Here is a 14,615-nt window from a genome sequence, read left to right as displayed (position 1 = left end):
GGCAGGCAAAAGCATAAGTCTATAGAGTCCTTATTAGTAAGGAGTTAAAATATGTGATTTTAACATGTGATTTTATCTATTCATTTTTGTCAGTAGTTAACTAGGAAGTACTAGTGATTATCATCTTGTGATCAAGATTAATAAGTCATTTTGAAAGTGAAGTGTAAGAGTACGACAGTATTTCCTCCTTCCCTGCAGTCTCCTGGAGGGTCATGTGCAACTTTGACAAGTGCAGCAGGACATGAATGACTGTTTAGATGCCCTCTGCAAAAAATGCAGAATACTTTCTTGTTCAACAGTAACAAGTCTGTGCATCTCGAAAAGAGGCAAGGCACAGGACATCGCAATAAGGGAATTCACTTTTTGCTCACCTTAAGGGCCTTTTTTAGTATTTTCCCAGTGTAGACAAGTTCAGACCATTTTTAAGTAATACAACAGGACCAGTTTTAAACCTGTATGGAATCAGAGATAAGCAAAGGCTGGAACTATTCTTATGTTTTATTTTAAATTTCTTTCAGTTGGTTTAACTGGACAGATAAGAATAGTTTTGGCTACTGGAAGAGGTAGTTTCCACCAGTCAGACAAGACCAGTAATTTGAACGTGAGTTTCTATTTTTTGGACAGGAAATCACTTTGGTCTCACCTTAGGAAACTGAACTGCTACAAGTGTTTTCCAGAAACTGTTCCTGCCATACCAGCACTGAAAAATATACAAGTGCCAAAACAAGCTGGAAAAAATACCATTAATGCTTTAAAAAGTATATTTGGCTATGTTCTTTCTACTACATTTCATAACTGTTATTTAACTACACTGCAGCTCTGCCATTGGTATCATCAGCAGAAGCTACAGTGCAAGTGAGGCTGTGGGCATTTTTTTTATGCTAGTCCATCTATTTATATAGTGTCTAGCACAATAAAATCACAGTTTCAATACTACTACGGTAGTATTTCAGGGCTCCAAATAAAAAAAATAGATTCATGGGACATTTTTAAAGCATTTTAAATAATTCATCACATTAAACTGTGTTTAGTAATGTTTTCCCCATCAACATAATCTCTTTCCTCCCATAGTTTGTTACACTAAGTTTTTGGGTCTTGAAATGACAAGAATTGGTTGTTTTAGGTAATATATGTTATCTGTACACAACACAGAGGGGCCTTGATCCCAGCAGAGGCATTTAGGTTCAGCCATAATACAAACCACTATCCTTAGCATAGGTTGGGGATAAATACTGCATGAATTCTCACTGTGTTTACCATTCCTTTTCCAAAATTGTGCAGAAACAGCTTTAGAAACTAAGGGACAATGGAAGTCAGTTGTCTTCTGTGTACTTTTGTCATAGCTCCCAAGGGTGGGTGCTGGCACCAGTGGTGCATTTGAAAATAGTTTTGTTTTTGTTTTTTTCAGATAAAGACAACAACAGCACAGGTGGTACCACTTTTCACAGTTAACAGTCTGGGCTTAATGCCTTGACAAAGGCTGCTTCTCTCCAAAAAACAGTGTAAAGAATCTTACTTTGCATGTTACAAAACATTACTGTTCTGTTCATTGAAGTTTCTTTTGATTACCAGGTTCAAAAAGTCTTCATGCCGTATTAAGTCTATTCACTTTAGGAGTAACTAACAGAATGCCATAATTAAAATCTAGCCACTTAACTTCCTGGTGCGAACTGATTGTCTTGATGGTAATGGACATATTAAGAACCATCATCATGGAAGGAACAATAACGGCTTAATAATGGGATTACTTGCTTGTACTAAGACCTGTGTTATAAAGACAAAATTCTAACAGAACAATTATTATGCCAGGCTTTTTAAATACTACGCTGTAATTAATGGGGATTGAGAACAAAAGCCCATGTATACCAAAGCAAGTTCTGTTGGTATATTGAGTTTTTATTGTACTTGTTCCCCTCTGCTTCCCCCCATCCTCTGCCTCCCTTTTTAAAATTAAAGAATAATTGTACATAAACAGATTCTATGTATAGGATTTGGTGTATGCCTTCTTAAAGAAGGTGAGGCCTTCTTAAAATAGCCTCTCTGTAGTTAGTAACAAGAGAGATTAAGATTTCAAGTTGGGGTAAAATAAAGATACAAAAATCAACCAAGGCCCTTTTTTTCCATGCAAATTTAAAACTGAAGATTTTGAGAGGCTGGTCAGCCTACAAGAATCTTAAAGCTTGTTGTCTGCACTTTTAAATAACCTTTCATGTTCTCCAAGACTGGCAGCGTTGGAATTGTACCCGACATGCAGCCTCTCTGTATGAGCCATAACAAATTAGCCCACAAAAGTTCCAAGCTCCCTGCAACCTCTTCAGGACACTCCAAAAAGCAGGAATGGAACTAATGAGGGCAGTGTGCTACAGCATCAAAAATGTAAAGACCCAGGTATGGTCTTTGGCTCCCCAGTCTTTCGCAGGCTCAGCCCATCTCAGGTTACAGGCTACAAGCCCATATCTGTCAAGTCTCCATTCTTTACCACTGCTCCAGGAATCCTCACAGGAGTGACTAAGCATCCTGTCCTGCCCTGCATATTGTCAGAGCAAGATGTTATTATCTTTGCTTTTTCTCAAGATCTAGGGGAAGGATACAGAAAGATCATCCTATTTTTTTTTTCTGAAGTTCAGAACAATACTTTTTCCAGACAATCACTTGGCCTACTAGAAGACATATAGAGAATCATTTTTTGAAGCAAGGTAAATTTGCATCCACTGCCATATTTGTCAAATTATTTGCACTACATTCTATTCAGATGAGTACTGTGCAAGTCAAAAGCATGTGATGACCACAACCTAATTCTCTAGCGGACACTTGTTTGATACCAAAAAAAAGGTGGCAATTAGTTTATGTAGGAATCACTACTGCACAGAAGAGAGAGAGGATTGAACAGGACTGAACTATTTCCTCACGTTAACTCAAGAAATTGGAATAGATTGAGATGGCTTTCACCTCCAATGCATTTAATACCCTGCACATTCAAAACATGTACTTCTCTTTGTACAGCAAGCTTATGAAAAGCAATTCTAAGTTACACGCAATACATGCATTAAATAGTTACACTATATCTTTATGAATGATAACGAATGCTTTACAAAGCAAAAGTCAAGTGCATATCTACCAATGGATTTCAAATGTTCACTATGGCAAGAGACCAACAATAGAGAAAACACTACTACAATAGCTTAAGATACTGATTCATGGGAGCTAGATGTCAGTCTTATTTTAGACTGGCAGAATGAAGGTTTGTTATATGATGAGTCATATGAATATGAAAGTAACTGAGATACTTCCTGAATATCTCCATACTCTTATCAAAAGTTGATAATGAAATAAGGACCTGTAGAAAATATGGTTTATGGCTTTTAGTTGGAATTAGACACACAAATCACATATGCATGCACTTATGGCTTAAGCAAGTAAATTTCTTCTTCTTAAAGTAAAATGACTTACAGGTTCAGTGCATGGTCCTTTCATACTATAGCTAAAGCCAGCAGGAAAGGGAAAAAAGGGAGAGAGAGAACTAGAGGAAGTGTCAAAGGTGCAATAACATAAGAGAAAACAATACTTAATTGTACATTTAGAATTTCATCGTCTGAGTTAAAGGCATAGTAATGCTGAAGCTTCTGACTTCTAATGCTTTATACATTAGACAATGACAAAATGCTTGCATAAACTAAACCATTAAATCCTTAAAGCTGTTAACAAATGCTGACTGAAGAATCCTAATTATTATTTTAAAGTTAATTTCAGCTTCTACTGCCCAGGACACTCAAAGTACACACTAAAGCAGTTCAGTGACACTGCTCCTGAAAATTTTTCCTCTAAAATGTTTAAACGCTATATACTTCATTAGTAATGCTAGTAAGTTCAGATTTAGATACTGATTTCTTTTATTTCAGCATCAGGAAAGTCAAGTTAGGAATCTTACAAACATTTTAGTGCCCTTTCCAAGTATACAAGACCATGAAGTTTTCTGCCACCTATAGGAAAGCCCAACAAAACTTTAACCCCATTTCATTAAGGGTCAAATTTAAGGTGGCTCACCTAACTTGTACCTTTTGATCCTGTAGTGATATATCACCACAGCAGCCCTGTGCTCCCATGGAAAAGCTTCCCTTCCCATTGTGAAATAGCTAGAGAACTTTTACTCATACCATAATGGGGCTATGTATCCTTCAGTGCATGTAAAGAAATAGGGTACATTTCTGCACGCTACCACCTTGCGCCACAGACTTTTGACGGTGCTGGCCAGGCTTTTTCCATTTATAATCAAAGTAGAGCAGGAGTCAGCAACCTATGGCCCACAGGTCCTATCTGGCCACAAAGCTATTTAACTAAGCCTGCAGACACAGCACTTCCAGTAGCAGTTGCTCTCTCAGTGCCACCACAGGGAAAAATGCTGGCTGCAGGTGTTCTCCCCAAGACATTGTGCAAAAAAGCACTAGTGGCAGTTGAGTCCACTTGCCTCTGACCCAAACTTGATTAATCCAGTCTGCAGCTTTAAAGGGTTATCAGACAACAAAGTAGAGATTTTACAGACTCTAGCTAGAATCTGGATTTCTTCCTCTGGCCTACAAACATTTTGATTTTTTGTTGTGTTTATGTATTTTGTACAAGTCCAAAATGATTTTTGGGGTTTTTTTTTTGTTTTGTTTTTTACATCAGAAGGTCTACAGTTGTAGATGCTACCTCACCTTTAAAAAGACACTATTCCTCAACACGTCATACCCAGACTCGCCTACTTCACCACCCAGACAAAAGTTATATATCTGTATTATATATTCATCCATTCTGCTTCTAACACTCAAGAATTGAAATAGAAATTTGGGGTCTGAAATTTTCTTTGCTGTACAGAGTTTAAGAAAGTCCTTGTAGCAGTTTCCATGCTTTCCCATCTGTTCCAGAAAGACTTGCTGTTACACCAAACAAGAGGTGGTTGTTTCCTCCTCCTTGTATCATTACCACCACTCCTACTATTTGCAGTCTGTTCACATTAGAAGTGCACAAAGAGCTATAAAGAATTTGATACATTCTTCTGTCACCTACACAGGTCAAGTCTTACTTAAAAAGAACAAACAGCGAAGTCACATTATCTTGTTTACTACTTACCCTCTCGGAAAATTTCTATCATGTGCATAAATATGCATTTGTTTCCCAGTCATGCGTATAAACAACATTTATTTATTTACTAGTAAGTCTCATTTATTTGGAACACCACTGTTTGTCCTTTCATGCCTCACACTTGTAAGCCTAGGTTGTCTATGAAAACAGCTGTATATCTGAATTGATTAAATATTGGTTTGACTGCAATTGAACATTTATCCTCTCTCTCACTTTTGGTCACAGGAGTTGCCATATAAAAGGAAGCACTACTGTAGTTCTTCAAATAAGGCACACCCAAATGTTCTGACTCTCAATTTAAGAAACATTATATAAAGACACCTTTATAGTACACAAGAACTTTTTACCTTAACTCAAATTCAAGCCACCAGCCGTTTGTTTTTTAAAAAAGGAGTCATAGGTCAAAGAAATACAGCAACTGTGGTAAACACCCAAGACCAGGGGTGCTTAACTCCTGGTCCACAGGGTTCCCCCACAGGTTGGGAAATCTGGTGGCAGGGGAGCAATATGGCTACCCCTCCCCCTACTGCCAACTTTCCAAGGCCACATGGCTAGACTGGCCTTGAGGCTAAATCAGAGCCCTGCCATGGCCACCCTGAACTGGGCCCACTTCGTAAAAGTTTGGGCACCACTGCCCAAAGTGGTAAAGGACCTGAGTGAGGAAAGGGACCTTGTACCCTAACACTTGTCAAACATCTCCCCCAGTTTGAGAACTGGTCCAGTAAAAGGTATCCCCCCAAAATACCCTGGCTTTCCAGGGCTGCAAACACATACAAGAGATTATAAACTTGACTATTTCATCCCGAGATGTCATGGCTGATGCATCCCACTTTTGCAGTAAGCAAACATACACTGTAGGAGCAATGTTTAATGAAGCTGTGCCAGCACAGACTGGAGCTGGCACTGCGAAAAAAAGCACTTGTAAAGCTATACCACGTATTAGAAGAGGGATGTTCTGAACTAACTTTGTAAGAATTGAACAGCATCATTTTATAAGCAACACTGTTACAGGTGATATAAAGTTTATTGGAAGGCATACTGTAAGCAACAACAATATTGTGTCAATGGAGTATCAGAGCAGAAGCTTAAAAGTAGAGTCTTAAGCTTTGAAACTATCTGCATAGGTGATGGGGAGACATAAACTAACTTAACCATGAGCAAGATTCTTCTGCTTATTTGAGGCGCTCAGGACAGAATCTCTTAGTTAGATTAACAACAACCTAAAATCTGTAGAAAAATAAGTAAATAAAAATGTATTTTTAAGCTACAGAAAAAGCCTACCTGAAATTGCACTCGTGGACACTGGATGAGAGAGAGGTTAGTACCAATTTTCCTTACAATACTTCGAGATGAACCATAAGGCTTGCCTGACCAAAGCACCTGGGGGAAAAAAAGTAATTATTACTTTTATTTATTGATGTACACAGCAATTATTATTACAGTACTTATAAAGCTGATAAAATTACGATCATTTGCTCTTTTGGTACTTTCTAATGCTTAAACACATGCATGTGAACAATGCACATTCCTCTCCAGCAGGGAAGACATGATAAGCACTGCAGTTTATACTGGTCATCTACACTGTACTGTGAAAAACATGATTTTACCTACTTGGATCAACACACAATTGGCTTTAAGTACTTGTACCATATTCGCTGCTGTTCAAGTCCAAGATAATCTCTGCCCTAAGGAGCTTACAGTCTAAGCAGCAGATCTTAAGACATGACAAAGGAAGACTCGGCATAGTATTACCTGTATTTCTAGAAAGACAAAATCTCATGCATCTATAAGCTGAAGTAGAGAAAGACTGTTAATGGCTCCTCTGAAACGCTCACAAAAAAGAATTTAATCATGAAAAATTCTACTAAGTTGTTCTGATTTGGCATTTTCTAGTGATTCTCTTACTTTTTAGAATGAAAGCTCTCTTGGCAGAAGGGACCGTCTCTATGTACATATTATATAGCAGAATGTATACTGCTGAAAATAAATTACTATGGACTAGTTTAGAGATAACAACATGCAGTTGTGGAATTCCCTTAGGGCTTAAGAAGTGAAGTACCAGTGAGGGGGAGGAGGAAGGAGGACAGGAGAACAGGGACTGTTGTAATCATGACAAATCTCATGCATGTATTAAACAGAAAATCTGCATAGCATTCCAGCACACCTGTTTATCTAGTGCAGGCTAATCAGGCTTCTTCCTTCTTGGCTGAGAGGACTTGGTTTTAAGCACCTTTGTTGAATTCAACTATGAAATGGTGTATTATTAAAGTAGAATAAGAGATTAACAGATCTTTTGAAATGCTACATTTCAAAAAAGCAGACTATTAAGTACTTTAACACTAAAAATATTTAGGGCTACAAGCAGGGTTTTGCAAATAAACAAACAAATGGAGCAGAGATACTTTAAATTCTACTATACAACTCACAGAATACAGACCAGCTACCATTAGGTTATCTTCTCTACTGCTGGCTCTGAAAATTTGCTCCATTATATACTATTGCTTTTAACAGGAAGTGAGGTGGGCCTCTGATCCCAAGAAGGTATTTGGAAAATGAATAAGAACAGAAAATAAAAGTTTCAGAAAAAAACAACAGCTCATCTCTGAAGGCAGGAGAAGAACCCATGAGTAATGCAGCCAATTACAGGAAGGGCTTAAGTTATTTTTAAATATGGCTATTGTCTATGCTGGCAGATACAAATTTAAGCCTACCAATCAGACTTTTCACTCATGGGAATATGCAGTATTAAGCAATCTCAAAACTCTTCTAGAAGATCACCCAGAAAAGAAAGCTACGATTGTACACAAATGCAGGCATAGTCTTCATTTGGAAGACATGACAGACTAACAACTTTGATGAACACTGAAATATAATTAGTAGGCTTTCAGCATGTCAAAGTCTGTTGACATTTTGATACACATACAGTACTAAAACCCACCACAATTGCTATTAATTCATTATGTACAAAAATATAACAGAACTCTAATTTAAGGTATGGGCCTTTATATTAGTTCAGGGTCTTGAATGTAGATTTGGACAAGATGAATCTTTAAAACTTTTTTTCTTGGCTCCATGATTTTTTTGTAATTGTGAAAATGCAATGTGTGTGTCTAGTACAATAGTATACATTGTACTAAATCCCTATATATGAACTGTGCCAAACAAATCCTGTACTCTTATGGTCTCAGATTACATACCTGGATATAATGTAAAGGTGGGGAAGGAAACTAGCTAAAGCTGACATGTTTAACAACTCCCATTAAAGTCAGTCATTTCAAACTGAACTGTATTAACCACAAGCCTTATTGGGGTGTGGTGCAGAGGGAAAGGGGGAGAGGGAGCAGGAAGCCATGAGCATACACTAATCCCAAGGGATTGAATCTGTTGGTTTTTTTCTCACGATAAGGGGAAAAAAAAAGGGGCTATGAAGACAGCAACCATCAATTCTGTTAGTTGACAATCCCATATGTTTCAAACTGGTGAAAATGCATGAGACTAGGTGGTCCTGGATCTCTTTGAATGTGCATCTTTGCTTAATTGTTTTAAGAACTTGTATCTTCCATGATTTAGTAGCTTATTGGGATTTTTAAAATAAACCTTATTATTAAATTGTTTAAATAATAAAAAATGGCCAGCTCTTCTATGAGAGCTACCAGAAGCAGGATCATCAGTACTACAGTAGTCTCTACATGGGTTATATACAATATTAATTGTAAGGCTCCTTCCTCCACCACCTCCAATGGTTTAATATTAAGGAGAAGGAATGTACATGGATCTCAAAAGATGACTGCATCTCACTTATTGTTTTTGCTTAGAGTGTCTTCACAGCAGTGACAACAAAAAAGTGGTTTCTGGACACTGTTTTGATCAGCTGATTTTGCTGAAGCAGTGAAAGAAAGAGCTACATAGTTCTGACCCCAAGCAGTAAGATATACATGCTCCTTTCTGTTTCCCAGTGGAGAATGCAGTCATAGTACGTCCTTCAGCAAGAGTAATAAAGACAAAGCAATTAAGATAACATCAGTTATATGGCACTTTGGAAGTTATAAACAGAGTAAGAATACTTGGAAGTTAGCCTCATCTTTGAAACTATTGATTATATATGCGTTTGGGGGGTGGAGGACCAAACTTGCGGTGAATAGCAATGTTATATTATGAATTATACCTTCTGTTATTTTAAAGCCAGACAGAAACAGCTTTCTACTTTAAATGCATCTAGATCCTAATATATGATCCTCAAAACATTAAGTTTCACAATTCTCTGACTAACAATTCAAGAACCCGATCAGCAAGCACTACATAATGTTAAAAAGAAAAAAAAAAAAACATACATGCAAAAAAACTGCATACCCTCTCCTTGAAGATGACAGTGCAAGCTATGTATTTTGATAGCTGTATATTTGAATTCTTGAAAAAATAAGTACATCTGAAACACTTACCGAGTCCATATTCAGTCCGACTTGTTGTAAAGCCATCCTAATGAAGTGTTTAATCCAGTAGATCATCTGGAATGGCAAAAAGTCTTTGCAAACTTGTATTTAAACCTTCCAAATCTACAAGGCTGCTGAGGTTCCATACTCCCCCCTGAAATGGGAATTGAAAAACATTCTTAAAAGGTGCTCTGACATTTAGACAAATTACAGTCTCTAGAAGCCAGCTCTCTAATAACAATAGCTGTTTTCAGTATTCCCACTATAGGTAAAGTGGCTTGGGGATATCTGAAGTTCTAGGTTATATATAATATATCATCATATCTTTTAGGTACTGGAATTACTGCAGAACGTGGTAATAACTCTATGACAGAATAGCTTTAGCATAAGCAGAAGAATCACAAACAATTGTCTAACCATCAGTTAATTGAGCAAAGGGCATTATGCAAAACCTGGCAGAATGAAATGCAATTAGAATACCAAAAATTTAAGTCACACTCCTAAATCATTTCCTGTTATTATTACTATTATTAACACTAATGTTACTGTAACTAAAATTCAGAAAGTAAATCCACCCCATTTTCTTATTGGATACTCATTTAGAGTCAGCTTAGCTTTTCTCAATATAGAACATTGCCACAAAACAGGTGAAGTGATTACCAAGCTATAAGACAGCAGACTTAGTGAAGCCCAGGTGTCAGACCTGAAAATACTTTTAAAATTAATTTGAGGTTGACTAGATTTCAAGTTCACTCTGTCCTGTGGTAAGCAATACTCCAAAGTCCTATTAAAAGAAAGCATGAAAGTCCTATTAGAAAGAAATAACTCTGCATGTTGTATTTGCTTCCCAGAGGATGATGAGTAAAGTATAACCTAACTGGACCTTTGGAGTGTTTGTGCCAACACCAGGATAACGAGCGGCTATTGTGCATTTAGGCTTCTGTTTGGCATAACTTCCACTTGTTTTTTTTGAAGACAAAAATTCATCAAAGCAGTATGAATAGCAGCAATTTAGCAGTATAAACTACAGAATTATGATTTCCTTTTGCCAAAACCTTAAAATTTACTTAGTAACCATTCAGAAAAGTTAAGTTAACATCTCTAAATAATAGCAAGAAAAAATACACAGGAAATGTGGTTAAGTAAGGAGACGGGAAGAGATGTAGATTCATAGAGGAAAAAAAGACGTGCCATGAAAATACCTATAAACAGTAGAGAAAGTAGAAGCGTCAGTGATCCTATTAAAACATATTTTTCAACTGCCTAGAATTTCTTGGTAGTAACATACTCTATGTGGAACAGCATAGGAGAGCTAAGCTCTACAAATATTTATGTAAGATTTAAAATTTTCATTTAACCAAGTTTTTCACCATCACAAAAAGCAGCTTGTATTATATATATTACCATTAAGTGGAGGTAAACGCAGCTGCAAAACTGTACTCTAGGAATAAGTAGCAAAGGTTCTCTATCAAACTGGAAGGACATCTCAAGCGGAGTACTGCAAGATAATGTCCTGGGCCAAGGTTTGGTTCAGTAACTTCTACAAACAACAACTTGTATATGAAATGTATACATTTTGCAAGAGATTAGAACACCAGTCCGCCAATACTGTGAGAAGAGCTTCGAAACGGTGTGTGAAGGGGGCTGCGACAAAAGCTCCAGAAAAGTATTTCCTAATGGAAATAACAGAATAGAAGTCACTATTAGGTGGGGGTAAGCCATGTTGAAAACCTGTATTCTAGGAGTAATAAGAATTGGTTCTCTGTCAGACATATATATTTTTATTAACAACTTGAATAGAAGAGGATTAGAACAGAATAGGAGACTTCTATGGTTTGAAGATAATATCTAGCTGAAAGGGGTTGCAGGCACTTTGGAGGACAGAATCAAAATACAAAGTGACCCTGACAAACTGAAAAAGTGGTCCAAAGTCAACAAATTCAGTGAAATACAAGCTGCTACATTAGGAAAAATAAATCAAACGTACAAAAACAAGAATGGGGAATAACTAGCCAGGCAGGAGTACTGCACAAAAGCATCTGGCAGATGGGAGTAGAGTTGGGCACAAAGTGCATAAGAGTCAGTATACCACTACTGCAAAAGGCAGATCTCATTCTGGAATGTATTAATATGAATATAATTAAGACATGGGAGGCACTTAGTCTATTCTAGCCAAAGCCTCACTAGCCATGGGTTGTATACGTACCAAACCCTGCTTTGGGATCATGCTAAGAAAGATGCAGTCAAATTGGAGAGTTCAGAAGAGAACAACAAAAATAGGACCTAGAAGGAAAGACTGAAAGAAGTGGATTAGTTTAATGAAAGAGAGATTAATGATGGGGGATATGCAAGTCTCTAAGTATGACAAAAAATGTTATAAAGAAGATTATGATCAATTGTTCTCCCTGCACCTTGGGAATAGGATGAGAAGAAATTGACTTAAAAATCACAGGAAGGTTTAGAGGGTACATAATTGGGTAAAACCCCCACTTTTGTAGTTATAAGGATTGTTAGATACAAGTATAGATCAGAACAGGCAGAGCCAACCCTAGGGTGTGTGGGGCCCAGGGCATAACAGCCAGGGGGAGGCAGCAGCAGCTGCATGGCAGCCATGTGGAGCCGTGGCTGTGGGGACCCCCAAAGCATGGGTTCCAGGGCAGTCACCCTAATTCACCCCCCACCCCACCCCACACCACCCCAAGGGCTCGCTCTGAGAACAGGTCACCTACCTACTGGTGCAACATCTTTTGTTGGAGTGTTTTTTTAAAGGACAGATATTTCCCTAGCCAATTAGGACCTAAATTTACCTAGATCAATCCTATCTCAGAACAGGGAAATGGATTAAGTCAAGGCAAATGGAAGCTGTGCCTGCTCCCTGGCTGAAATGTGGGCACAGCCTCTAGCTAGTAGGGAGCTGCGCCACAGCTAGGAGTGGGGATTGGGGAGAAGCAGCAGCAGAGAAGATGCAGCTTCCAGCTGCTCAGCCCTGGCTCAGCTCTCCACTGGCTAGAAGCTATACCTGCGCTATTGCAGCCAGAGAGCAGGGGTCTGAGGCAAGCGATGGCAGTCCAACCACAGCTCCCAGCTGCCTGGCCCCTTGCCTGGTCCTAGGGCAGGCACCAAAGCCCCCCTGTTGCTGGTTTGCCACCAAAGCCACTTGACCTGCTTTGACTGAAGCCAGGTTACTCCAGCCTGTGACTTAATCCGGGGGCTGGCAACCTGTAACAAGTGATCTCAAGGGTCTTTTGAGCCTACATTAGTGTAATTAAGCCTCCTGGCCCTACCACTGCCTCCCCCTCCCATCCTGAAGCCCCCCTCCCCACACACCCCCAGGTGCCCAGAGCTAGGGTCTGCAGCCCCTTGTGTCATCCCCTCTCCCCCACCCCATTTGTGGGAGGTGGCAGCTGCTGCAGCCAGAGTGAAGTGTGGAGCCTGGCTCTGTCTCCACCTCCCCTGTGGGCAGCATGGCTGGAGCAAAGCATGTTGGGGGAGTGGGCAGGGTGGTAAGGAAGTAGGCTGCCTGCTGTGAACTTGGAGCTTCCTGCCCTGCTGCCTTCCTCCCAGGGGCTCTATGGCCCAGCGAGCAGGACCTGGTGCAGGAGCAAGTGCTTCACCACCATGACCCCCAAGCTGAGGTGCCCCCTGCCTGCCCAGCAGCAGTGGGGGCACAACTCCATGCCACCACTGTTGTACCACATCTTGGTGGCCACGATGGTGCGGCACTCTCTCCTGTGCTGGGTCCCACCGGCTGAGCTGTGGAGGTGGCTCCTGCCTGGAGCTGGTCCAGCCCTATTGCAGCCCTGTGCCTTGCTGTGGGCGCAGAAATCTTGCAACCCCAACCACTAATGTTGTGAGCCCATTTTGGGCTGCAACCCAGTTTGGAAACTACTCCTCTAGACATTTAACAAGATACGTTAGGGTGGAGGGCATCAATTTCATACTACTCTTATTTCCATGCTGACGAAGGTCTTGTTCCCACTCCCAGGTCTGTTGTTTCCTATTGTAGAATACCACCCAAAACATTGCACTGGTACCAAAAAAAAAAAAAGTCTTGTTTTTATAGCCTCCCAGTAAGACGCTCCCTGAAAGAAAAGTACAGTACATGGAAAGTATTTCACCTTGATACTTTTATGAACTCCATTAGTTTTCCTGCATTATCATGGACACCTTAAAAAGATATTTGCTTTACCCAGATTCCACTGCACTGTATCATATCTTTCTTCATAAATCACTCCTCTTTCACAATCATCTTATATGCTAAGGATGTAAAGATTGCATTCTCAGTGAAACTGCTGTACAGCAAGAATGAAAACACCTAGCTGCTCTCTCTCCATACTCTGTAGAGATACCAAATTTGAGCAACACAAATTAAGCATTTCTTCATTACACCACCTCATTTCAAAGTGCACTTTAAGATGCACCAAAAGGTTTTCCTAAAGAACAAAAGTTATTTAAGATATAAACATGATTCTCTTTTCTAACAAGGGTATAGATGCATTCAATATTTAATGCATACATGTGTATCAGGGTGATCCTAAGAAGGACAGTTCCTAGATACCAGACCTTTTTCAAACAAAACCTGCATCAAGTGCCTAAGCAACAGAAGTAATGCTCTACACATGAAAAGTCCACTGTATTCAAGCCACCTGTTTTGAGCCACCAGTGGCTGTACTCAAGTCACATGCAGACAAACTGCATGATCATAAATGTAAAAGATTTCTAATTAAGCGTATAAACAAAAAGGTACAGAGACTGCTGGTATTCACAGCACCTGTACAAGTGACTGTACTCCTCTCTAGGTTATTACTTGCAAATAAAGTGACAAGGACCAATTTCACCATTTTCCTGCTTTCCTTAGCAGCAGCACCATAATAGATCCAAGTATGAAGATACTGCTACAGTAAGATGTAGCACTGAGGACTCCAAAACCTATGAGCAGGAATGCATGGGCAAGGGGGGGCCTGTAATTCACAGTTTCATAATTTCTAGGGTCGGAAGGGACCTGAGCAGATCACTGAGTCTGACCCCCTGCCATGGCAGGAAAGAGTACTGGGGTTAAATGAC

General features: G+C 39.3%; 1 protein-coding gene across 4 annotated transcripts in view; it reads right to left on the bottom strand.

The window, feature by feature from the left end:
* The window catches only part of MTFR1 (mitochondrial fission regulator 1), a 40,656-nt gene that overhangs the window by 18,304 nt on the left and 7,737 nt on the right, over positions 1 to 14,615 (bottom strand). For 3 of the 4 annotated variants that reach the window (XM_019548640.1, XM_019548633.1, XM_019548649.1), the window contains exons 2-3: positions 9,561 to 9,705; positions 6,403 to 6,501 (exon numbers count right to left, since the gene is read on the bottom strand). In XM_019548640.1, the coding sequence (XP_019404185.1) occupies positions 6,403 to 6,501; positions 9,561 to 9,626 (165 nt within the window). In that variant the 5' untranslated portion in view covers positions 9,627 to 9,705. Of the gene's footprint in view, positions 1 to 3,450; positions 3,490 to 6,402; positions 6,502 to 9,560; positions 9,706 to 14,615 lie in introns of those variants that run through there. The other variant, XM_019548654.1, reaches the window with a different exon arrangement.

Source organism: Crocodylus porosus, unplaced genomic scaffold (assembly GCF_001723895.1).
Source record: "Crocodylus porosus isolate Cpor-Errol unplaced genomic scaffold, CroPor_comp1, whole genome shotgun sequence".
NCBI lineage: Eukaryota > Metazoa > Chordata > Crocodylia > Crocodylidae > Crocodylus > Crocodylus porosus.
This window is presented reverse-complemented; position numbering and strand designations above follow the sequence as displayed.